The sequence below is a fragment of the Phycodurus eques genome, chromosome 9 (assembly GCF_024500275.1).
Source record: "Phycodurus eques isolate BA_2022a chromosome 9, UOR_Pequ_1.1, whole genome shotgun sequence".
NCBI lineage: Eukaryota > Metazoa > Chordata > Actinopteri > Syngnathiformes > Syngnathidae > Phycodurus > Phycodurus eques.
Window position 1 is genome coordinate 25473038 of NC_084533.1, and position 25000 is coordinate 25498037.

Genomic DNA, 25000 nt, shown 5'->3' on the forward strand with positions numbered 1-25000 from the left:
TAGTACCTATTTGGTGACAAGGAGGGGGAAAAGAGAGATATTGGGCCTCCTTCACTAATAAATGCAAGGAAATGTTCTTACAATGTGCACAAGTTGAACGTATCAGTAAAATGACTGTAGGACTCATGACACGGGCGCACCGGCCAATTTTCTTCACACCACGTATGGAAGTGAATCAGAATTAATTCTAAATGACTAACGAGCTCATGCCCAAGAGCTTCGATCTGTGACCCTTCTGTAAAATGTTTGTGCATTTTTTGTCTACTTACATTCCCAAAACAACTAAAATCGTTTTTTTTTTTTTGTGCGTCGAATAGAAATTCAACACTCCAATATACATGAGGAGATAAATACATTTTTTTGGGTCCCATTTTTCCCGCCCCCATTTCTATCCATTTAGGTTTGGAGGACAAGAAACTGACACTTAACTTAAATAATGTGCTTTTATAACTATCGACACACAGACAACGGGGTACGCAAGCGCATACCTCCCGCTCAGCTGTATCCTGTCGGCTAGTTTGGAGAGCTGGTCGGGCAGCCGCCTCTGTTTGATGACGCCCTCTGGCGTGACGGACACCTCGCAGAGCGAGTAGGCCTCGGGCGCGGCCGTCAGCGCAAACTCCCGGATAGCCTGGGCCACCACCTCCTTGGCTGTGGTGTCCTTGCCAATCATGATGTAGCGTGACTGTTGGTCTGCCTTGAACACCCGCAGCACCTGGTCGGACATATCTGCGGAGAAACAGATTTGGACTTTACATTATTTTTCAACTCCGTGGTTCTAACATCATGGATGAACTTTACCAGAAGTGGGTGCTATTCGGTCAGGCTATTTGTCAACCTAAATGGCTACGGTGGAAATCTAATGCAGATATAAATCTAATGTCATGAAATGAAAATGCAAAGTACTAAGTGCCATAAAATATGCCTGTAAACGTGACAAACGCAATAAAATAATGTTAACAATACTCAACGGAAACCAAACAAAAAACTAAGCGCATCTTACACGAATGTAAACTCAACTAATCCTACATAAGGTTATCGTGCAACAAAACACAATGTTAAGGAAACAGTGAAAACCAAACGAAACCCAATGTGTAACCAACAAAACTTGTGTGAATGGATTCATGCTTTTCAATGCGACCATCCAAGCAAACAACATTTTTGCCCTCCACGAGCATCCCAGCATTCCTTGTGATTCAATTGATTAGTGTGATTAAAGAGACACAAACAAACACCCACAGGAGAAGAAGGTTGGTGCTTGACTCAATTAGCTCCAGTGAACACGCGGCCTTTACTGTAAATTATCAATAACCGATAATAAATGTCAAAGGTGCATTTGTACCCGGGGTAAAAGAAGGAATCACGGGGTACACAAAGTACTCACTTAGGCTGACCGGCACTGAAAGAACACAAACAAGGTGATGGTAAATATTAGCGCAGATGAGCTGTTTTTAAAAGCGGAGCGGGATTAGCGACAAGAAGGGCTCACCGGGCTGGTTGTTGAAGTCCAGAATGCGGTGGTGCGACTGGAGCAGGTCAGGGTTGGACGACGACAGGTTGCCGCTGACGGGCAGCGCCGGCGGGATCTGCTTGGACTGCTTCATGCCCACGATGCTGTCGTCCTGGGACTGCCCCACGCACACGTCGCTACTGGAACCAGACAGAACGTTAAAGCAGGAATTTAATGTAACGGAAACGAAACCGGATCGTTAAGACAAACGTGACGTAGTCTAACATAAAGTGAAATGCAACATAGCGTAAATGAAACAACAAAATATACAAAAGTGAAATGCTACAATCGAAGTGAACAAAACTCAAAGAGAAATGAAAACTCAGAAACTATAAATCAAATACAATGTAACAAAACATCAATTATGTATTGGGATTTTTTTTTCCTTTAGCTTTTCTAGTTGCATTGTGCAAGATACAAAAGCACAGTCAGTGTTGAGGCTTCTTTATACTCGCGCGGACGGCGACTTCGCTGACGTGACTGCGGCTGTCCAGCGTGTAGTTCGCCTTTATACTCGAGCGCAACCCACGCGCGTAGCTTTGAAAATGTACTGCAGTTCACCTCCAAATCGGGGGTGTCGCTACAACTGGTATTGGTTAGGACACCACGGTGTGGAGTTTTCTCTGCCTTTTTTTGGCCCTTTCCGGGAGCCATTTTTACTTTCCTTTCAGTAATGGCGACCGGGGAACAGTGTCTGCTAGATCAAATGGACATAGATGACCAGATGATACGTTTAATTATGCTGCAAAATTGATTGAGAAGGTGTCGGCGTAAATGGTATGTAGAACCAAGGGGCACGCTGAGTACGTGAGCACAGCATGTGACAAAAACGGACCAATCACGAGAGATGATCTATCTCCGTGGCGTTCGACGCGCAGCAACAATTTTTGCCGTGTGCGTGTCAAGCTACGCAGAGGGGCCGCACGGGACAATTCGTCGGTCACGTGATGCAATGCGGGCGTTGTCGGCCGCGGGAGTATAAAGAGGCCTTGACCAACTAAGCTATTTGGCCCTGATATTGAGTGACTCTTCTAGAAGGTAAATAAAAAGCAAAACTTGTTTTTGATAATGTCATTTGCTTTTAGCGAAGGGGGGAAAAATACAAAAATTAAAAATAAATCACAAATTGTATTTTTGTGAACAAAAATCTGACATTTTAGTCAAAGGCTATATTGCCCAACCGGATATAAACGTAACCGAAACATGAACACATTATACATAAACAAAAACAATAAAATATAAATGAAATGCAATGTATACAAAATGTAGCATAGACAAAATGGAACGGAACCAAAACAGCGTAACCGAAACAGAGTAAACAAAACACGGTGGAAATGAAAACAACGTTAAGTAACGTAACTGAAACATCAGGTAAACGAAATGTAACACTAACAAAATGAAAATTTAGCATCACCCATCTGTCTAGGATACCAGCATCCAATTGGGGCCTACTTGGGTGCATTCCCCCAGTGGGAAAGAGTTTGTCAAAGTACGAGCCATGGAATTCACCCAAAATGGCTGCTTCAAATCAAAACGGCTGACTGGATGTTCAGTTTCAGGCATGGGTTCTTAGACTTTTTGGTGCATCCTGTTATGGTAGACGTCCACCCAACTTTATATCGATCGGTCACACTCGTGTCTGAGGCTTCCATGGGGTGTTTTTGGGTGTTTTGGGCCCCCTAAAAAACGCACAATGCCCGACTTACTTGTAAGGTTTGGGAGGCAGGATGCTAGTGAGCGTCTTGTCAAAGATCTTCTTGAGCTTATTGCGTCCTCCCACCGAGTTGCTCTTGGCCTTCTTGCTGGCCTTCTCCAGGCCCATCACCTGCTCCACGTCCACCGCCAGGTCAGGTATGGAGTAGCGGCTGGCCTTCTTGATGTCGCCGATCTTGGGCAGGTGAGGTGCGCCGTTCTTCCGGTCATGCTCGTCCTCGCCGTCCACGTCGCCGTGGAGCTCCAGCTCGGGCCTGGTTAGCAGCTCTTTAAATACTGTGGGGGTAAGACATATGTTGTGATATGCTACTCACATGTGTGTGCAGGGTTTTTCAAAGATAAAATTTAGAAGTGGCTGCCTCCCCCTAATTCTGGTGTCATTTTTAGCCATCATTATGGTATTATGACACAAAAATGTTGGAAAATTTGGTGGATTATTCTTGGGGGATAGGGCCCTGGCCCAGCCACAAATAGCGAAAATATGTGAATTACTGAAGTCCCAGAAAGGGGATTTGTAATTGTGTGCAGATGCCTCAAGATGGCAGCAAAACACTTAGCTGTTAACCTCTAAGCTTCCTGGGATGTCTGGTGTGGCTAGCTCTTGAGGTCATGCTACAGAATCTCAATCGGGTGGTTACAGGCTACAAACATTAGCGCCTATTGCGTCTCACTGCTAATGTGCTGTGTGCGTCAACCTAACTTGGCAGGGTTCAATTGACCCCCACAATTGGTTCAGCACGGAGCAACTCGCAGTAATCTTGGCTATTCGTATCGTCTGTCAAAACATGGACGAATCGATCTATTGAAGTCTATTGACTGCGTCTCAAGTGTTTATCAAGGAAAAGTTATTTTGAGATATGTATTTTTGTTGTTTTATCATCACCCAGCCTTAATGAAGACATATTTTGAGGGACCGTCGTAGCCCCTAAACAGCAAGACTGAGACGCTCACGGAGGACACCTCCTTGTCGTTGGCGGCCCCTCCGAGCTTAAGCCAGAGAAGCGCGCACTGGCCGCGGTTTTAGCTTGGATCACAACATCCTGTTTCGGATTTGACATTTGAAACCTGCTCAATAAATGTTTTCAAAATTACATCTTAGTTATTTTTTTAATCAATTTAGTTTTGCTAAAGGACCATACAACCCATTCAGAAACTCTTCCATTATAACAATTTTACACTTAGGTTTATATCGCGAGATATACTGTTACTGAGAAGGGATTAAATTTATACTGTGATATGAATTTTAGGCCATATCTCCCAGCTTTACATTCTTGCTCTTGACCCCACAAATTTAGACTTTTACCCACTTTATTCGATCAAGTCATTTTATTGCACTGGGCACATTTTGTGCACATCAGGTTAACAATCCTCAATCATCGGCCAGAAAAGAGAAACCCCATTAGATTTAATATGTAAATGGATTTCATTGTCAAGGCTGCTTCAACAATCCACCCCTAGTAAAATTATCCAGACTAAATCTATGAGAGAAACCAAATTATAATTTCATTGGCGCATCATGTTTTCATTGAGTGCGATATCTACTCGAGTAACTCGCTTAAAATATAACGAAAGCTTATATTTCTTCTAATGCTCCATTCTGTAAATAAAACTGTCCCTACTTTATTGTACAGAATAGAGGAACTGCTGCCTCAATTTGAGCCAGGAAAAAAAAACGGAGTGCGTTTGCGTGCGTTACCTAAAAGGTTGGTTTTCACAGTTATGGACAAGTGCGTGTTGTTCTTCAGAATCTCGTTGGCTTTGCTGAGTTGGACGTTCTCAAAGTTCTGCCCGTTCACCTCCAAGATCTTCACAGAAAGGAAAACAAGACACAAAAGCACTCAAGTTAAAAAACCATGAAATCAAAGATTGACTTTTAGACTCTCTTGACCTATTGTCCGTTTTCCTGTCTTACACGTGTTTTTTTCTTCATATAAAACTTGCAAACAACCAAGTCTGCCTAATTTTCATCAAAGAAGAAACGCAAATGAAGAATTTTATTTTCTACTGCAAATGTGTCTGACAATGTTAGAATATGACTTAAGAAAATGAAAATGTTAAAGAAATAGTGTTTGAGCCAGTGGGGGGCACAGATGCGAATGATCAGAATGGTACGACTACTACTACATCTGCCTCAATGTGAGCAAGGAAAAACCCTGCGTAAAAATGCCGACAAAAGCCTGCTAATAGATGCCTCGTCCATCTGCAGTTGAGTAAACAAGCAAGATTTACAGAACAAAACATTTTCTTTTCATTTTTTCAAAGAATGGAGCTAGCCGGTGGCTGCGGGCAGCTCTTGTCGGCTTTCCCCTCAAAAGCTGGACTTCACAAGCACTTTCACACTTGCCGATGTTCTGAGCTTCCAGCTAAAGTCTCCTTAATCCTGGAAACACATCTTGAGAGTGTCTAAATCTGCGTTAAATCCCGTCCAATCCAAACATCCCATGGAGCCCTTTTCTGTTCGCTCTCCCATTTTTGTTCACTAACTAACACCTTCCACTGGGAGTCGGTCCCAACATTTTTAGTAGTCAGAGGTAAAGTTTAGTCATCAGTCTCCAAGCGCTCGTCCTTGGGCAGGGAGCACTTGCTGTGTACACTCGCTGACTAATTGCTGTCAGTGTGTTTACTGGCCTGTGAGGGACAAAGGATGGCCTGTACTTACACTGCAGTGTGCGGGGGCGCCTTAGAGGCTTGTTAGCGCATTCTGGTTGCTCAAAAGGTCCACAATAGGTGGACTCAGGATTACATCTGGATGTTCTTTCAAACCAGCAAAGAACTGATTTTTTTTTTTTTAAAGTTGTTAACTTAAGGTCAGGATGTTTATATAGTGCGCCGCTAATCCATTCGTGGTGTGTTGTTGCCCAGGGCACACGACACTTTGGTGGTGCCCCTCGACAACTGATTGTGGCTGCGAGTGGAGAGAGTGGGTGCGTGTGAGGAAGGCAAGCACTGAGGAAGAAAGTTCAAGGCATCATTTTGTGTTGAAGTTGTAAATATTAATTCTGGATGTTTATATACGACTTTACCAATCAAATGATTTTGAGTGTAGCGAGCCGGTGTGTGCGTGTGTGTTTGCGCGCGCGAGGTGGGCAAGCGGTGCGTAACTGTGGGTGTTACCTGATCCCCTCTCTTGAGCCCTGCCTCCGCAGCCTTGCTGCCAGCCTCCACGGTGTCGATGAAGACTCGGAATCCTTTGTCTTGTCCTCCTAGAAGGCTGAAGGCGAGTGCGGCCTCCCTTGACGCTTTGGTCAGCGTCACTAGGCGAGGTTTGGCTTTGGCGGCGCACGCGATGTTTAACAGCCGCAGGTGGCCGCACATTTTCTGAATATGAACACAATAACGTCGCGTGTGTGAGGACAAGCATGTCTTTTTTATTACTATTTTACTTTTTTATTTTACATATATATATTTGTTTTTTAAACGTACTTCTCTCTCCAGGTTGTTTTCAAACTCCTCCAGGAAGCGAGTCATGGCGACATCCCCCTCAAAGTCGTTGAAGTGATTGTTGACCCACAGCAAGACCACCCGTGTCACCTGATCAAAAAAAAATTTTTTTTCAATAATTTGATTTTTTTCGCCCTTCAAAACAGATTTTCATGATCTTTTTTCTTGTTCAATATTTATTTTGCTGATACCCCTATTTTTTTATATTTCCATTGCTTCCATTGTTGTGTGTCGCCAACTGTCATTTGCGCTCACATCAGATTTGACGATCCATCTGCGGTAACATTCGCGAGTGTACTCCACAGTAGCTTGCGCCTCTTGATGTCCCCCGACACGCTGTCATAAAAGTCCTATCCTCGAGTTTTCTCCTTTATAGATTTATCCTCCTCCATTAACTCAAAACTGTAATTAATTCCTCAAATCAAAATTAAAAGCTGAGCAGTGTCCTTTATGTCATAACTTCCGTCCATTGCCAGGGAATATTATTATTATTATTATTTTTTTTAAGGTTACTAGCCAAATTAGCTTAACACGGCGAGTCACTGTCCTGCGTGATAGGCTAATTTTTTTCAAATTTGTTCTTGCTCTCAGGATACAGCATACCTGCTGTCTCTACCAGGCACTACCAGGCAGAAATTCTCCTCCAGAAAAAGCTTGCTGAGCTTTGCTAATTTGAATGCCAGCAAATAACTGGCTGTTAGCGTAATTAGCATGCTTGATGGAGAAGTGACGGATGATTATGATATATTCCTTTAACAACACAACGGTTTCTTGGCAAACAAGACATACAGCCTTTGACTGGACTTCAGTGAAAAAGTATTAAGTTGGCCATTGCTTATTAAACACTCGGCACTCGCTGTGTTCTTTTCTTTGGCCCACTCATTGTTGCAGATTAGTAAAGAGCAGAAGCATTGTGAACCGGCATCTGCAAAATCAAATCAATGTATCAATGTGCATAATGTTCCACCTGATGGGGACAACGGGTATTACAGGACAAGGACAAATGAATGAAATCATAATTTCATTTGGCAAATTTTGTATCAATGCTCTACATGTCTTGGCGCACTGTTTCAGTTCAACTTTCCAATGCTTTACAAGGTTATAACGTGGCGGCATCGATGCTAGCTTTGTTAGCCTGTCTATGGCATTTGGTATTGTGTTAGCATTAAGCTAGCGGACTTAGTAAGCTCGCGCTCGTACTCAAAAAGCCCCTAAGTCTGGTCACTTGTAAGTCAAGGTACCACTCACTGTATTTGTAGCTGCATCTATTGAGCTAAAGGTGAGCATTGCAATAGTTTGAGATTCCATACCTTGTCCCTGAGACTGGGGTCGTGGAACCACTCCAGCAGCTTCTTGCCCACCACCATGGGGCTGGACAGAAAGGTCCTGTACGTCAACAGGAAGTCCTCAATGTAGGTGGGGTCCACCACTGAGTGCTCCTCGACCAGGTGCATGGTCAGACGCTCCGACGTGCCCTGACAAGAACAAGCATGGGGGTGTTATAACAAAGAGCATCAAACTCAAAATGGAGTTGTTCCTTAACAGTCACCTTGATGACAATGTGTCCTTTCCTGGTACCGGTTCGGTCCAGTTCTCGGTGCTCCTTGACCATGACGATCTCTCCTTCCTCCTCCACCTTCTGCATGTTCTTCTCCACCTGGTTGAGGATGCAGCAGTAGTCCTGCTGGGCTATGCACACAAACTGCAACAAAGACAACAAAAACAAATCAAAAACCCACAGGCTTACTGTGTTGATATTTAGCCATTTTGACACGCATGTTTTGAAGGTTAAACATACTGACGTTTTCTTAATGTTTAACCGCACCATATCAACATGTTGTGTTGCTGTTTAACCGACGCAAATACATTTGTTTCTTGATTTCAACGTTACCGTTATGTGGTTGACGTTTTACTTTGACGCTTATTTTTTTTATGTTGAACCACAGACATTTTTTCTTCATGTTTAAGTACAGTATAACAACATGTCCATATTTGTTCTGTTGATATCTAACCATATTCAAACATATTTTTTCATGATGTATAAATACAGTATTGCGACGTGTATTTTCATTATGTTTAACATCACTGTATTGGAACATTTTACATGTTGTTAGTCTTCTTGGCCGCTAGAGGGGATCGGTTCATTATTAGGTTACAATCTCAGCAAAGACATTTAACAGTAAGTGGCAAACAAAGAAGTTTCTCTTGGAAAAACGGTTGAACAGAAGGCTGAGTGTTGTTTTTCTGAATGCACATCAATCCATGATGTTAAACCACGTCTCTATTTTTTTTTAATCTTTAATGACACCGTAGCAACATATTTTCTTGATTTTTATCTTTACTCTCATCATTATTTTGTTGATTTTACATGCCACCACATCATATTTTGTTGCTCTTTAACCTCATTATAATTTTTTTTTGTTCAATCTCATCTCATCATTTAGTTGCTAAACCGCCATCAATTTGGTCATTTTTAACATCCCTACAGCAACATTTTCTTGCTATTTACCCTCACCATTACATCGTTGATGTCACCATAACTTCTTGATGTCTAATCTTGAAACTTATTTTGTTGCTATGGTGAGGGCAAAGCTGCCATCCGAGGCTGAAAATGATTGAAGAAAAGTGTTTCTTGTTTAAAAATAATTTTATGATTTTATTTTGAACAATTAAGAGGTCATTTCTCCCATGCGTGAAAACGAACCATTAATTCACCCCCCGGAGAGTGTCACTTCGTCAAGAGTGGACTGTTAAGAGATACCCCGGACAACGATGATAGCTGCAAACGACCTCCGCCATTGAGGCACGTAACAGCTTTGTAATGGGTGTGTTTAGCGGCAAGTGAAGGATACGTTACCTGGCAGTCGTCCACCTTGGTCTTCATGGCCCCCTTCATGTACTCCTTCTCCATGGTGGGCGATACCCCGAAGCTGTTGCCCATGCACAGGATCTCCGTTCGCCCCTCAGGGTGCGTTACCTCCACTGAACCGTTCAAGATCACCGACCACGAGTCCAGCTGGAGACACACCACAACGTCACAGTTTTAGAAGCCAAGGCATTGCTACCGCCGCATGCCAACGCATTTGAAAAACAAATCAGTTATTCCCAGTCAAACAAATGTCACTTCATCAGTTACAAAATTATTGTAATTTCTTATATGTATAATACGCTCGCAAGTGTAATGCGCACCCCCCAAAATTTTAGGAGGACTTTACCATGGCGATAGTTTGCCCTGGCACGGATCATTTTTATTATTTCCTTTGGTTAAAACATGTTCAGTGACGCAGCATGGTGGGCGACTGGTTAGAGCGTCAGCCTCACAGTTCTGAGGACCCGGGTTCAATCCCCGGCCCCGCCTGTGTAGAGTTAGTTTGCATGTTCTCCCTGTGCCTGCGTGGGTTTTCTCCGGGCACTCCGGTTTCCTCTCACATCCCAAAAACATGCATTAATTGGAGACTCTAAATTGCCCGTAGGTGTGAGTGCGAATGGTTGGTTGTTTGTATGCGCCCTGCGATTGGCTGGCAACCAGTTCAGGGTGTGCCCGATGATAGCTGGGATAGGCTCCAGCACGCCCGTGACCCTAGTGAGGAGAAGCGGTTCAGAAAATGGATGGATGGATGGATGGATGTTCAGTGACCCCGTTGAATCTGTAGTGGGGCAAAATTGTGGCTATTGAAAGCCACGTCTCGCTTTCGCTGCCCGAGGAGATCCACGGATGGACGAGACACTCTTTATTCAGTTTTAACAGAGCAGAAAATACAGAAACAGGAGAACAAGAAAAAGAAGAAGTCACTTTGGGGTTTTCTTTTCAAATAAATAATAAATGCACCTCCTCGCCGTCATTGAGAACGATGGTACCGGCGCGCTCCACCACGGCGAAGACCATGACGGCGCACAATTCACGCCTTACCGACATGGTCATGTTGGCGAAGGCTGGCAGCTGATGCATGAACTCCAGTAATTGCTCTTCAGGAAAAGGAAGACAAGAAAAGAGAAACGTTTATGCAGAGATTCTCAAACCTTTTGGTTCCAGGAAGAAATTCTTCCAAGCTTATTACTGAAGCCTACTGAGCAGTTGTTATCATCTTTTTTGTGTATATACATACATATGTACAGTATATATTGGTACTTCCCCCGGTGGCCAAGGAGAGCACATCAGAATGGGCTGCACAATGACTTAAAGCATGAAATCACGACGCACAAACTGTTAAACAATTTACATTCTATTTAATTATTTTATAACTGTACACTTTTAAAAGCTGCAATACAGTCGAGTGCTATTTTTCTTAATAAAAAATATGTTGGAAAATTTTAGTTGGTGTTTTTTGCTGAAACGGATGAATGGCATTTCCATTAATTTCAATGGGGAAAGATGATTTGTGATATGAGTGCCAATCAAAACAGAGCTTTTAATTGGCCCAAAGAAAAGGCAGGGAGAAGTAATTAACTACCACTCCTTTCTCCATATGCAAGTCTGAACTTTTTTTTTTTTTTTTTACTTTTTCAAAATGACATAAGAATAAATTATTGCAAATTATTTTCGGACCCATAAATTATGACTTCGTTTAAGAACCACGTGTATGGTTGATATTGCGTCATCAACAAAGCGGCTATCACCTCCAATGCCTTTGGCTACTTTAGGTGGGGAGCAGAAGAAATGCTGACACGTTACATAGACTCGGTGACCTCACTGCAGACTTTAAATCACTGCATCATACTATCCTCTGACCATCTTTTTGTTTGTGGGCTCAGTATATATACTAGTGACTAACCCTAACTATGAAGGAGTATTAGGACTACATGGAAAAGAAAAAATAACCATTAGGAGAGTAAAGTTGTATTTTGGGCGTATTTTGGAGAGAGAGAAAAACTGTCTAGATATTTGCAATTTTTTGGAAAAATTCGTGAAAAATGTCAATCTTACGGCCATAAATTTGTACATTTGAGAAAAACGTAATCTCAAAAATAAAGTCGTGTTTTTAGAGAACAAAAGTTGAAAAAAATCTTACGAGAATGAAATGACGTGAAAAAATCGCTGGGTATTTTCCAGAAAAAAAGTTAAGACTTCATTCACGTAAGTTGATGATTTTTATTTGCAAAAATGTGATTTTTCTGGAAGAAAGTCAGACCTTATCCTGGCAAGATGACTAATGATAACTTGAAATATTACTATATCACAAGACTATGAGTAAAACAAAACATACAACATAACCTTTTATTTCAGAAAAATATGGTGACTTTTTTTCTTTAAAAATATGACTATATTCAAAAGATTATGTTTCTGATCTCGAAAAAAAATAAAAATTATCAAAAAATGCAACTCTTTTCCTGAAAATATGTATTTTTTAAGAAACACGACTAGTCTAAAAAGATTACTTTTTTTAATCAAAAAAAAAATTTCTTCATGATATAGTACCTTATTTCTAAAAAAAAAAAAAAAAAAAAAAGTGACACTTTTTTCTTTAAAAAAATCATGTTACAAAAATATACAACTGATGGCAAGATTAGGACATTTTTTCAAAATATACAACTTTATTGTTATAAAATTACCAATTTATACTATAATTTTTCCCCCCCTTTAGCATGTGGCCCTAATACTACCCATCGCTAACAATTCACGGCGCGCGTGCATTTGATCCCGTCTGGCATACAACTAGAAAAATCCCCCCAATATTCAAAATCCTAAACATTTGTTCCACTATTGCGAGCATGTCCGCGGTGACCTGCGGTTGTCACGGCAACAAGCAGGTATTGCGTGTGCGGAAGGAAGCGTTTGAATGTTTGATGTGCAGCGAGAGGTGAGGCTGCAGGATGTGCAGCGAGTGACCTAGAAAAAGCCTGCTGGCGTTGAGGAGGGAGGACTGGTGGGCACGCTGCTGCGGGGGAGATTAACCGCGGAGATGGAGGAGGAGGAGGAGGAGGACGAAGAGGGCACTCACTCTTTCTCGCACTACAACCGACGCATCCTCCTCCTCCTCTTCCTCATGTCAACATTAGGCCTCTTCAAACATGGCTAACACACATCATGGAGTCACAGCTTTGATGGTATGACACTGAAAAAAGTTCTGTGAGGGTTTGAGATAAGGGGGAGGCTGTAATTTGTACAAAAGCATTTACATAATAACATTAATCAATGTTGTATATACAGTGCCTTGAAAAAGTATTCATAGCACTCAAACGTTTTCATATTCTGTGACCTTCCAATCAAAAATGTGAATTTATTTAGTTGAGATTTTATGTGATAGACCGACAAAGGGATATAAATCTGAAAAGTGTGGTGTGCATTTGTATTCTAGCCCCTGTACTTTGAGCCCCCTAAATATGATCCAGTGCAATCAATTGCCTTCAGAAGTCACCTAATTAGTAAACAAATAGAGTCCACCTGTGTGTAATTTACTCTCAATATAAATACACATTCTGTGAAGCGTTATTAGGAATCCCATTCGTTTTCTCGGCAGGACACGCCCAGCTTTTGAAAAAGTGCAATATGAATAGTTGGTTTTCGTTTTAGGAAAGTGCAAAATCGATCTTTTTTTGAAAGTGCAAAATAAAAAAAGGCAAAAGCATATCGCTACGTCAGCTAGTCGGAGGATGAGCTCCACTGCGTTTGTTTGCAGAGTAGATGTGGGTAAAGTATGAGGCATTTACACTTGCACTTCCTGTCCCTTACCTACGTTTTTCCGTCTGGGAAGTCTGTATTGCTCTGTACCAAATTTTAAAATCTGAATACCAAACAGAGTTATAACCTTCGTCAATTGGTCGTTAACAGAACCGAACATGTCTTCGGTTTCTTGGATTTTCTTTTACCAAAATAGACAAACGTCATTGCACAGACAACGTAAAGCGCCGTCTCACCTATGTCGTCGTCCGTCCTGTCCATGGGGTCCTTCTCCAGGCAGTCTCGGACGATGTCCCGGCTCATGAGGGGGTCCGACGCTCGCTCGATGTCCTCCTCGTCGTCGTCCTCCTCAGAGTCGACGGCCGTCTCCGGCAGGCCGCTCAGGTCCATGTCGCCGGGCTCGTTCTCGGTTGCCTGGGGGAAGAAATCGCCAATGTGGTAAAAGTCGTCTGGGATCTTTGACGAGTCGTCGTGGTTCTGACGGACGTAGTGAAGCGCTACCCTGCGATCGCTAGCCAGCAAGCTCACCCAAATCAATCCAAAAGTCAACAATGCTAAGCTACGACTTCCAACCAAGCAACAAATCCAAGCTAAAGCCAGAAATTGAGCAAAAAATATTTACAACAAATATTACAGTTACAAAAGAAAACAAAAATATTAGAACAAAATAAACGCAAGGAAATATAAATGACATCAATACAAATAATTACAACAAATTTGACACAAATATTGGCAAAAATATTAGACATAAAAGTACAAGTTTCCAAAAAAGTAACAAATCCATGCCAAGGCAAAAAGTGTGATCTACGAATGTGCCCCATTTTGTCCACTTTCTCAGCACACAACCACACGCCCGCTCGAGCGCTGCATGACAAACAAGCTGCTACGCATAGAAACAAGCTCATTAACTCCCAACCGAGCCCTCAAGTCAATGAGAAGCCTCACGGCAACATCCCGTTCAATTTTTCCTGCTCCGGCGCTATTAGAAAAACAACAGTGGAACAAAATGGCAGACGCAAAAGCATCTTCCGCAAGCTCACCTTATTGGCGTTGGGAGAAAAGGTGGTCTTGGGAAAATAACTGCAAAATTCCAGCGCCAGACACATCGTGGGCACCATTCACACGTTCAAAAAGGTAAAGAGGACACAAGACCCAACTCGTCTTGTGTCATCTTCCCTTAAAATGCGAGCCAAGAGGGGAGCAGCTCATTAATAATTCACCACCACTGGGTCGGTGAGGACATTTGGGCGTGGACCCACCGGTGGGCGGGGCCGCAGCGCGTGAGGAGTTTTGATTAAGGATGAAAACTTTACATCATGATTCAAGGGAGAAAACCGTCACGGTCGTCGATGTAGTCGCAATATTGCGAAAGGAAATACTTCAGATACTCAAAAACATTCGATAAAATGTTATAATTAAATAAAATAAATATATGAATTAGGAAAAAATATGTAAAGAAAATTGAAAATGCGTAACCAAATTGGATTAAAAAAATACCCAACCATTAGAAAAAAAATACAAAAATGGTAGATGAAAACTACATAAATATTACAAGAAAAAGTACTATTAGAAAAAACTAATTAAAACAAAATTGACAGAAATATTGGAAATTACAAGGAACTGGATAAATAAATACAAAGTGAAGAATACCCAAACATTGAAAATAAATACAGAAATGGTAGATGAAAACTACACAAATGTTACAAGAAAAAGTACTATTAGAAAAGAAAAATGAACACAAGGAATTAGACTGAAATATTGGAAAATACAAAGAACTAGAAAAAACATTAGAAAATATATAAATTGCAAAATCATGCAGCTATTAAGACAAATATCCCAAAAATCCGACAAAAACATTTGAGAATACCAGATAAATATTAGAAGAATTTACAGATATTTAAAAGAAAGTGTGTTTATAAAAACAATGTTAGGCAAAAACTATAAATATTACACACAAAAAAATTAAAAAATATTCAAAAATAAAAATATTTAGGAAACATGACATAAATGAGAAAAAAAATAAAAATATAAAAACTAACAGAAAATGTAAAAAATACAAAAATGTTGGCATTCACATATTGTTGTTATGTATAACAAATCTTGGAAAACAAATGATCAAATTTCCTACAAAAATAAAAAGATGCTACATAATCACACAGAAAATATAAAAACATGAAAAATACATATTTGGAAAAAATACAAAAACATTGGACACTTTTTTAAAAATCAAATAGAAAAATACAAAAACATTAGACCAATATATGAGATAGTAACAAAATAATAAGATAAAAAGGTGCAAAACATTTAATGAAAAACAAATGTATATAAAAAAAGACCAGATATTAGACCAAGGTTTACACAAGAAATATTAGCTTAAAAAATACATAAATATTACATGCCGTGTGTTGGGGGCCCCCGCCTTTCGTGTCATCCGAAATCCATACAAACGCACAGCCAGCATTAAACCTCAGGTGCTGTTAATATTTCATCAGGGCTATTCTTGGATCAATGCATTCAGAGGCCGCGTGGAAGAGCCCTTGTCATCATTTATTCAGGCACACGCACACACACAAACTTATCGTGTTGTTGACAGTGACCATGACAATTGGCCATTGTCGGTAATTAAGCTTTTCAGCGCTTCCCACCCAAAAACCTCAGAAGTCAGCACTTCCTGATGAGATAGGAAGGAAATCGCTCCATGAGGTCCCGAGAGAAACTAGGACAAACACGCTGCACTGAACACATCATTTGCAACCAGACAACTTTGATCTGTTGTATTGTAAATAGATGTTGTGAGTATAGCGTCAAAAAAGTCATAAGGAAATTTGAAAATTTGTGGTAATATGGGGGGAAATGGGAAAAACATATTACAAATAAAGTGGTAGTGACAATAAAACTGATAACTTAATGTAAAGCTGAGCAAATGTAAAGCTGAGCAAAGGTTTTTTTTGCTCATAATAATTAATATTTTTATTACTTTGTCAACTATTTTTGCACTTGTCTAATGTTTTTTAATCTAATGTTGTCATCTTTTCATGTAGTTTTTATTTTTAACATAACATTTACATCGTCATATTTTTACATTATAATTTTCCACTGTATTTGTCAAACATTTTCTGTGAATTTCAAATAATTTAGCTGACATAAAGTTGATAAAAAAAGTTGACACACCCCTGTTCAAATACCAGGTTTTGGAGAGATATATATATTTAAAAAAATGAGACACGATAAATGTCAAAATATTTTCAACCTTTAAAAAAAATGTTCAAGGGTGTAAGTGAAAACAAGTGTGCACACCGTCTTATAAACTCGGCATGCTGCTATGTTCTGAATGAACCCATCACATTCAAACTCAAAAATGTCAAACGATCCCGTTTCCCCCGATGAGCATGCACCTGCCACCATTTAAAGTGTTTGACTAACACCAAATGAAGTTCAGATGTTTGAGTAGATTTTTTATATTCACTGGAGTTCATGGTGGATGGAGTGTTGGTGTGAACTGGCTGGCTGGTAAAAGTAAACCCGGGCTTATGTTCTTTAAACAACAAGCCAGCACTTGATCCCGTTTGCTGTGGAAATACGTAATGGACCCCTCCCCCTCTTAAAATAAATCCACTGTGAGGTCAGGGAGTGATTAAGAGCAGCAATTACATGTCACCTGTCAATAATTTTATTTACTAAAACAGCTCATTTGTAAATTGTGATTCTCAAGTTGCTATACACTCCATGGCATATTTGCTGGCAGATGTGAGCCGAGTGGAATGTTTGATGACTGTAAAGACAATCTAGCTCGCACGCACCAAAACACAAAATATGCCACAAAAAAATAAATAATAATAATAAGAAGAATATTGGAAAATATAAAATCTTAAAACTATTTGATGAACAATACCCAAATTAGAAAACAAAATATTGGGAAAAAAATACCAAAATTTGAGACTACACAAATTACAACTACACAAATATGCAACCAAGATTAGGAAACAACATAAAAGTACTATACGAAAATTACAAATATTAGAAAATAATTTGAAAAATAGAAAAATATGAGGTGACAAATGAACAAATTAGCGACAAAAGTATTAATCATACATACACACTAAGGTTGTCCCGTGCTCGGAAAGCCGGGTCGATCACGTGATCTTCAGCTGCTCGAGATCGGGTGAAAAAGATCAGTTTTATTCATTTTCTGACATTTGAAATGTCACAAAGTGACAAAATAACCAAAAGGTACAAAGATCTTGCCAAATGGAACAGTAATAGCTTAGTTTTATATTTAACAATGTAACTTTTCGCAGTAATAAAGTGACTGAAAGAGACAAGCAGACTTGGTGTTTGTGTGTGCGTGCGTCTCACACGCAAAAACACAGTCTCTGCCCTCCCCGAGCTTGCTTTAAACTGTTTAATGACACCCCATGTGTAGTTTACTGTAAAACTAAACGTGCAACAAAAAGAATTACACACGATGTGCATTTTAATACAAGACACATATGATCGTTTTAGTAATCGCCAGCTTAATGCTAACTGTCAATGGAAAACCCCATTGACGGGCTCGCTAGAATTAGCATTAGATCACGAGGGAGATTTACCTTCAAAAAACTAATATTTATACACAAACTACGTAGTAATAACTCACAGGAATACATTCTTCCTAATCTGTGAAAAACAAGTTAGGAAAATATGGGGAAAAATACAGAAATAGTTCACAATATCGGAGCGAAATACAAAAAAAACGAGTACACAACAAAAATATGATAAATTACATAATTGTTAGTCAAAAATCCAAGACAAAAAGGGAAGAAAATAGAAAAATTATTAGAATATGGGCAAATATTAGGCAAACATATTTAGCTGAAAATATAAATACTCAAAAAACATACAAATAAAATGGAAAATATAAACGTGATAAAACATCCATCCATCCATTTTCATTACCTCTTATCCTCACTAGGGTCACGGGCTGCTGGAGCCTATCCCAGCTATCTTCGGGCAGGCTATACCCTGAACCGGTCGCCAGCCAATCGCAGGGCACATAGAAACAAACAACCAGTCGCAGTCACATTCACACCTATGGGCAAGTTACTGTCTTCAATTAACCTACCATGCATGTTTTTGGGATGTGGGAGGAAACCGGAGTGCCCGGAGAAAACCCACCCAGGCACGGGGAGAACATGCAAACTCCACACAGGCGGGGCTGGGATTTGAAAACCAGTCCCCAGAACGTGAGAGGCAAAACTTAGACAAAACTATTTGCTATCAAAATATTTACTTTTTTAAAGAGCGCATAGCTTCGGATGTATGAAAAAAATGGAGGAACTTCAAAGTTAAAAGCAGTGTCAGGATACAAAGAAACAGCAAACACACTGTGTGTACGTGCATGTGTGGCTACTAGATGGCCCTAAGCTCATCTTCGCACATCATCTTTTCAAAACACACACACACAGATGTAAGTGTACACGTATTCTAAAATAACCACATCCAAGCACACCACAAGGTTGATGCTGAGTAGTGGTGTGGACTCTGAAACGGAGCTCACAAAGCATGTGACGGCGTTAAGATGCGTAGGCATGAAGAGGATTAGTCGGCGCAAGATTTTTGCGCTCTTTTAAGCCGTTTTATTTACGCCTGCGGGGTTGAGCATGCTACTTTATGCTCTTTTATTAAAAATACCCTTGTTTGCAGCCGCCATATTTTAGCTGCATTCAAACAATTCAGAATTTATTTGTTACTGTCCAGTGAAAAGGATGCATCTCCACATTTTGTGAGGCATTTCTTTGATGCTGTGATAGCAATGTATCAGGTAGTCTGTGTAAAAAACTAAGGCAGATACACGTGGGTTGTTTTGTTATGCAAACATTTTGCATGATTATTGTATATAAAAAAAAAAAAAGATACCGAAAAAGATTCCTCCTTGCCTTAGCACTCCAAAAAGTTTGCGTAAAACCTCACAAACCAATGACCAGGAAGTTATTGATAAACCAAGAAGTCACCGCAAAAGAAACAAGAGGTTACACACAAACAAGTTGAACAAACCCAAGTGAACACATGCTGCTTTGTGCTTTGTGGAGGTAATGTTCTACTGACTCGCCATGACTTCCGCTCACAAGCTGGACAACACTTAGCTCCTCCCCTCTCTGTCAAAATTCATCGCTTCAAGATTCTTCCTTGACACAAACACTACTTCTCTATTAGCCAAGGCTTTTTAGCGCTGTTTTGTGGGATTTCAGGACAAATTTGTGCAAAAATCAGCTGAGCAAATAGATCATGATTGATTCCATAGGAAGAAAAAAACAAACTAAATAAGTAAATTCGTTAATAGAGAGTCACGAAAAGTTTGGGGTTCACTATACTTACCTTCACACCTAGATATTTTAAAAAAATGACCAACGCATCGGAACACGGGACCGTTTGGCGAGGGGGTGTTTTTTGCGGTGGTCCCCCTCGCGTTTCCCTCGTGCCTCACCTGGTAGATATCAGACAGGCTGCTGCTTCCGGAGTCGCTGGTGATACTACATCCCGAGTGGCTGGAGGACACGTGCGTCACCTGTGGGTGCAAGCCGTCGGCCAGGTGAAGTCGACTGAAGTCTGCGGGCAGCTGTACACACACACACATACACACACACACGGTCAGTATGGCGATGCTGACTACAGCGGGTGGACGCTATGGGAGACCACGCTTTATGAACATGGTACTAACCAAGACAAGGACCAACTAGAAGAATACATAAAAAAACATATTGCTGTCCAATGAAAGCATGTACAGGGGGTCCTCGGTTTAGGGTGGCGTTCCATTCCGAAAGTGGAGACATAATGCCGACAAAGTAAATATTTATATGAAAAACACTTCGAGGCCATGAACATGAAACAATTAAATGAAAAACGCCGCCCAGCAAACTAATTAATTGAGGTCCTTTGGAAACCATCATTAGGACTGCAGTATTCGAATACTTTTAAAATTGCATATTCTATTGGTTATCTCACATATTATTTGAGTAGTTAGATAAACATTGATTTGGCATTATTAAACAATAACATGTACATGTGAGGTGCAGGTATTATTTTTTCCACTTGGGTTCGCCGACTGGTTAACACATCTGCCTCACAGTTCTGAGGACTGGGGTTCAAGTCCCGGCCCGCCTGTGTGGAGTTTGCATGTTCTCCCCGTGCCTGCGTGGGTTTTCTCCGGGCACTCCGGTTTCCCCCCAAATCCCAAAAGCATGCATGGTAGGTTGATTGGAAACTCTAAATTGCCCTTAGGTGTGAATGTGTGTGCGAATGGTTGTTTGTTTATATGTGCCCTGCGATCGGCTGGCGACCAGTTCAGGGTGTACCCCGCCTATCGCCCGAAGATAGCTGGGATGGGCTCCGGCACGCCCACGACACTTGTGAGGATAAAGCGGTACAGAAAATGGATGGATGGATGGATGGGTTCCCCATCCTCACATTCTACTGTAGTATCCGTGACTTTCTAGTGTGTATGGCTTCAAGGCCTGGTGAGTGACATGGTGTCAGCGAATGAGTGTAGAGTTGGCTGGCTTAACTGCATAATCCATTATGCATGTTGAGTTACCCCGCATAGGTTGTGGTTCAAATCATTATCAAATTATTTGAATTCTTAGAATAATCGATGCAGCACTACCATTATCCAACAAAAAGCATGTCTGTAAAACATGTTGGCTGATTGTTCAAAAATAACAATCTTCACATTTCAGATAAACTGCAAAACCACACTGGAGTATGTCATCGATGTTGTGGAGTTCATATTGTACCATTCACTACAGTTCTTCTGGGGGCGGTTATGCACGTCACATTATTTCCTCTTTTGTCTGTGTCGTTTTTAAAAACAGCAACTATTTTGTCCTGAATCCACATCAAAACTGTATTATTATTTTTCTTTGGGCAATGCCCTGGACCTCCACAAAATTTAATAGATATAGTACTTTTCGTGTAATGCAACTAACTAAGACACAGACAATAAAAATACCCATAGACTTGCAGTGTATTAAGCTATTGATGTCTCCGCCTTTCCCGAACAGGGAAAAGAGGCAAGAGCATTTACAGGCACTGTTGGGGTGGCTTCAGTTCCTAGGTACATTTTTTAAAATTTGTAATTTGTTTGTAATTCCTTGTGGATGACGACACAATTAAGTAGGGAACCCATGTAAAAGACATTCCTCACACTTGCACAAAAACGCTAATAACAATAACAACGTCACGCTCCGCCGAAGGCAGTCCGGGTGAAGTGAAGCAGATGAGAAAGACAGTGGCCCCAGGAAATTTTGGCCAATGACAAGCCCCTCCGATCCACCAATTTGGTGAGTGCAGCCAGCCAGATAATTAAACAGCATGGCAATCTTCTGACACACTGCAATCACGGTCCACCTCCAGTCCACCGGAGATGACTCTCTCGATAGTACTCCCATTTTACCTTTACCACATGCGGAAGATGCCCACGTAAAAGAAAATGCCGGAGAAGCAGGATAGAAGTATGAAGTTTGGCATACATTTTTCTGACTTTTCCAAAAATATCTTGTGACAATCTTGTTTGGGAGATTTAGCACAACACACGCATATAAATATTTACTCGGGGGACGTTTATAAATTAGTGAACGGGGGGGACCCACTTCCTGGTGTGCCAAATTTGGACGGGCGGATGGCGCACTGATGGAATATTGATGGTACGCCACACCGCCAGATGTGCAGCAGGCCTCCCTGCTGGGTATCATCTATAAGTCCAGTAAATAAAACATCGGGCAGTGTGAAATATTCATACGCGCTGACCCGGTGAACTACTTTTCAACTGTTTGATCACAACTCGCATGTACTATATATCATTTAGATGAACATGAAAGTTTTTTTCTTTTTAAATAGAGTAATCAAAAATGTATATAAAATGGAGTAGTGTTCTATTTACCCACCATTTGAAATTTCCCCTATTTTATTTTTATTTTTTTTACCGTTTTACATTTCTGTAATTGTCCCTTTTTTCAGTTTTTTCAAGGCGATGTTAGCTTGTTAGCCGCCTGCTGGCTTTAATGAGGGAACACGCCTAGAGGATGAAGAGCATTTCTGGAGTTTAAAAATGAAAATCTTGTGCAGTTAACAGCGGTACGAAAGTGTGCTCTACAGACAAAAATGTTTGCAGTCATGCAGAATGAATGAATGAAGAATGCAAAGCGCAGATAAATGTCGGATAATCTGTTACAGCAATTTTGTGAAACATCTGGTCGACGAGGAAGCCCCTTTCGCACTGCCTGATAAGATGCCAAAAGTTTAACGTCATTTAAGTTTTAAAAGTCGTTTAGAATTTGCGTTGCCTGAATCTATTGCGAAAAAAAACATCATACTGTAAATTCATCCAAATAGAGTAAACAAACTACTGCGATACAATGAGTTACAACACAATGAGTACATTAAAAAAAACTGTTTAAAATCCTCTAAAATCACACTTTTTGGGTTGTATAATCTAAAAGCCATGCAGTTAGCGATTAAATGCTTTTAATGTTGTTAGTTGGCGTTAGAAGTGTCCGAATCTATTGTGGGAACATTGTAACTTGATCGAAATTGAGTAATTACTGCAATACAATAAGTCGCAATACAATATACAATAATATAATATACAAAACATAGTTGAAGTTTGTGCTGCCTAAATATATTGCGGAAAAACATCGGAACATCAAAATGGAATAAACTCTTCTGGTGAATTAATAACAATAAACAGTCTCAATACAAAGCCTGTACAAAACTTTCAATGTCGTTTAAGCTTTAAAAACTTACCAGTTCACAAGTGAGCAAAGCTATGCAACATGTTTTGATAGCATAAAAGTAGAGGCGAAGTTAGCTAGCTCTTAATCAAACAAAAAGCGACGCGTAACATGATTTCTTTTCCTTCCCTATCATTATGAGTATAATTGAGGGTAAATATTAATTTCTACTTTTGCACTTTAATATATTTCACACTTTACTTTTACTGACCTATAATTAAATCAGTACTTCTACTTTACTTTTTACTTTACTTCTTCTTTAGTATCGGTTTGTACTTTACAGAGCGCAAATGTTTTTCCAACTCTGCGTAAAACTCAACAGCCAACCGCTGGCGGTTGACAACACACAGGAAGTTTAGGTCTAAACCAATTAGTGAGCGACGGGTACACCGTCCGGTCCCGCGGAGCCGGTCGATGAGGGTTTTTTTCCGACTGACCGATAATGACGCGCCCCTAGCCCCCGTGTGGTTTCCCCAATCATAGTGAAAGCCCCACCAACCATGAGACCCTCCCCCATTGGTAAAGAGGATAATAAAACATTTAATCCTTTCTCTGCATTCATTTAGGCCAGCCGTCTGTGGGTCAATAAGCGGCGACTGATCGCTCCATATACATGTGCTCCATTGACCGCCTCGCTCGGACAGCACGTGACGGAAACGACGTTACTCCCGGACAATCGTTAGCCTTCATTGATCCGATGCTAACGTCTAGAAGTTATACAATATAAGCGCCCTAACTTCGCAGAGGCTGGGGTGCGTTCCGGTACTTTGTGTGGCAAATTGAAGTGGACGTGTTCAATCAGCTGTCAAAGGGGTGGGACAGGGGAGGGTTGGATTAAGCCACGCGCTAATGCTGGAGCTGCAGAGCCCGCTCACTAGCTGGCTTCGGCCTACATGTGAGCAGATGTGGCACTGCTTAAATTACACTGCAGACCTAATGACCTAGATCGGTGAGCTGGGAAGCACAGGGCTGCCTCTCAATCTATTTAGCGCCCGGCTACTGTACCAGAGAATCACTGCGAGACGTCCATTACAGCAGCGAGAGGCTAATGCGAGCGTCCAGTCATGTGCGAGGGCAAGGCGAGGCGATGCGAGGCAAAGCGCATTTCCACCAGGCGGGAGAGTACACAACATTATTATTTTATGGTTTGATTGTCAAATTAAAGCGGCAAACAGTAGGGTGGGTATATTTAGTCATCAAGCTTTGCCACTACACAATGACGGAAATTATAATGTTTCACCATTTAGTGTTGCCCATCTGTCTAGAAGAGTATTTCCAAACTTTTAATGAGCCAAGGCACATATCTCATGGAACACCAACAAACAAAAATGTCCCAAAAAGTATATGTATTGAAATAATGATAATCTTATTTCAATGTATTCATAAAATGACTTGTGTGAAATGGGGGCCTGTTTAGTGGACCATAAAGATATTTTTCTGTTGTATAAATAGCAACAGGTGTATAAGTTAATAGTACCTTCTGCCATCTAGTGGAACAGCATTAAATTATTCTGCCTGTCACTATCGTTGGCATAGATAGACGAACAAATATACATTATTTGTAGGAGATAAAAAATTAATAATAATTAATTTTAGGACTGGCACAGTGGACGACTGGTAAGAGCGTCAGCCTCACAGTTCTGAGGACCAGGGTTCAATCCCCGGCCCTGCCTGTGTGGAGTTTGCATGTTCTCCCCGTGCCTGCGTGGGTTTTCTCCGGGCACTCCGGTTTCCTCCCACATCCCAAAAACATGCATGAATTGGAGACTCTAAATTGCCCGTAGGTGTGAATGTGAGTGCGAATGGTTGTTTGTTTGTTTGTATGTGCCCTGCGATTGGCTGGCAACCAGTTCAGGGTGTACCCTGCCTCCTGCCCGATGATAGCTGGGATAGGCTCCAGCACGCCCGCGACCCTTGTGAGGAGAAGCGGCTCAGAAAATGGATGGATGGATG

The 25000-nt window shown here is 40.9% G+C and overlaps 1 protein-coding gene across 10 annotated transcripts in view; it reads right to left on the reverse strand.

Moving 5' to 3' along the window:
- rapgef2b (Rap guanine nucleotide exchange factor 2b) overlaps window positions 1-25000 on the reverse strand; it is a 104163-nt gene that overhangs the window by 14954 nt on the left and 64209 nt on the right. For 7 of the 10 annotated variants that reach the window (XM_061685113.1, XM_061685115.1, XM_061685117.1 and 4 more), the window contains 14 exons: window positions 19747-19878; window positions 13520-13697; window positions 10494-10630; window positions 9522-9680; window positions 8214-8366; window positions 7975-8139; window positions 6647-6754; window positions 6338-6541; window positions 4920-5028; window positions 3217-3499; window positions 1490-1650; window positions 1385-1399; window positions 489-729; window positions 1-6 (listed from right to left, as the gene is read on the reverse strand). The exon at window positions 1-6 is cut by the window's left edge and continues 381 nt beyond it. In XM_061685113.1, the coding sequence (XP_061541097.1) occupies window positions 1-6; window positions 489-729; window positions 1385-1399; window positions 1490-1650; window positions 3217-3499; window positions 4920-5028; window positions 6338-6541; window positions 6647-6754; window positions 7975-8139; window positions 8214-8366; window positions 9522-9680; window positions 10494-10630; window positions 13520-13697; window positions 19747-19878 (2051 nt within the window). The remainder of the gene's footprint in view (window positions 7-488; window positions 730-1384; window positions 1400-1489; window positions 1651-3216; window positions 3500-4919; window positions 5029-6337; window positions 6542-6646; window positions 6755-7974; window positions 8140-8213; window positions 8367-9521; window positions 9681-10493; window positions 10631-13519; window positions 13698-19746; window positions 19879-25000) is intronic. The other 3 variants (XM_061685116.1, XM_061685114.1, XM_061685118.1) reach the window with 2 other exon arrangements.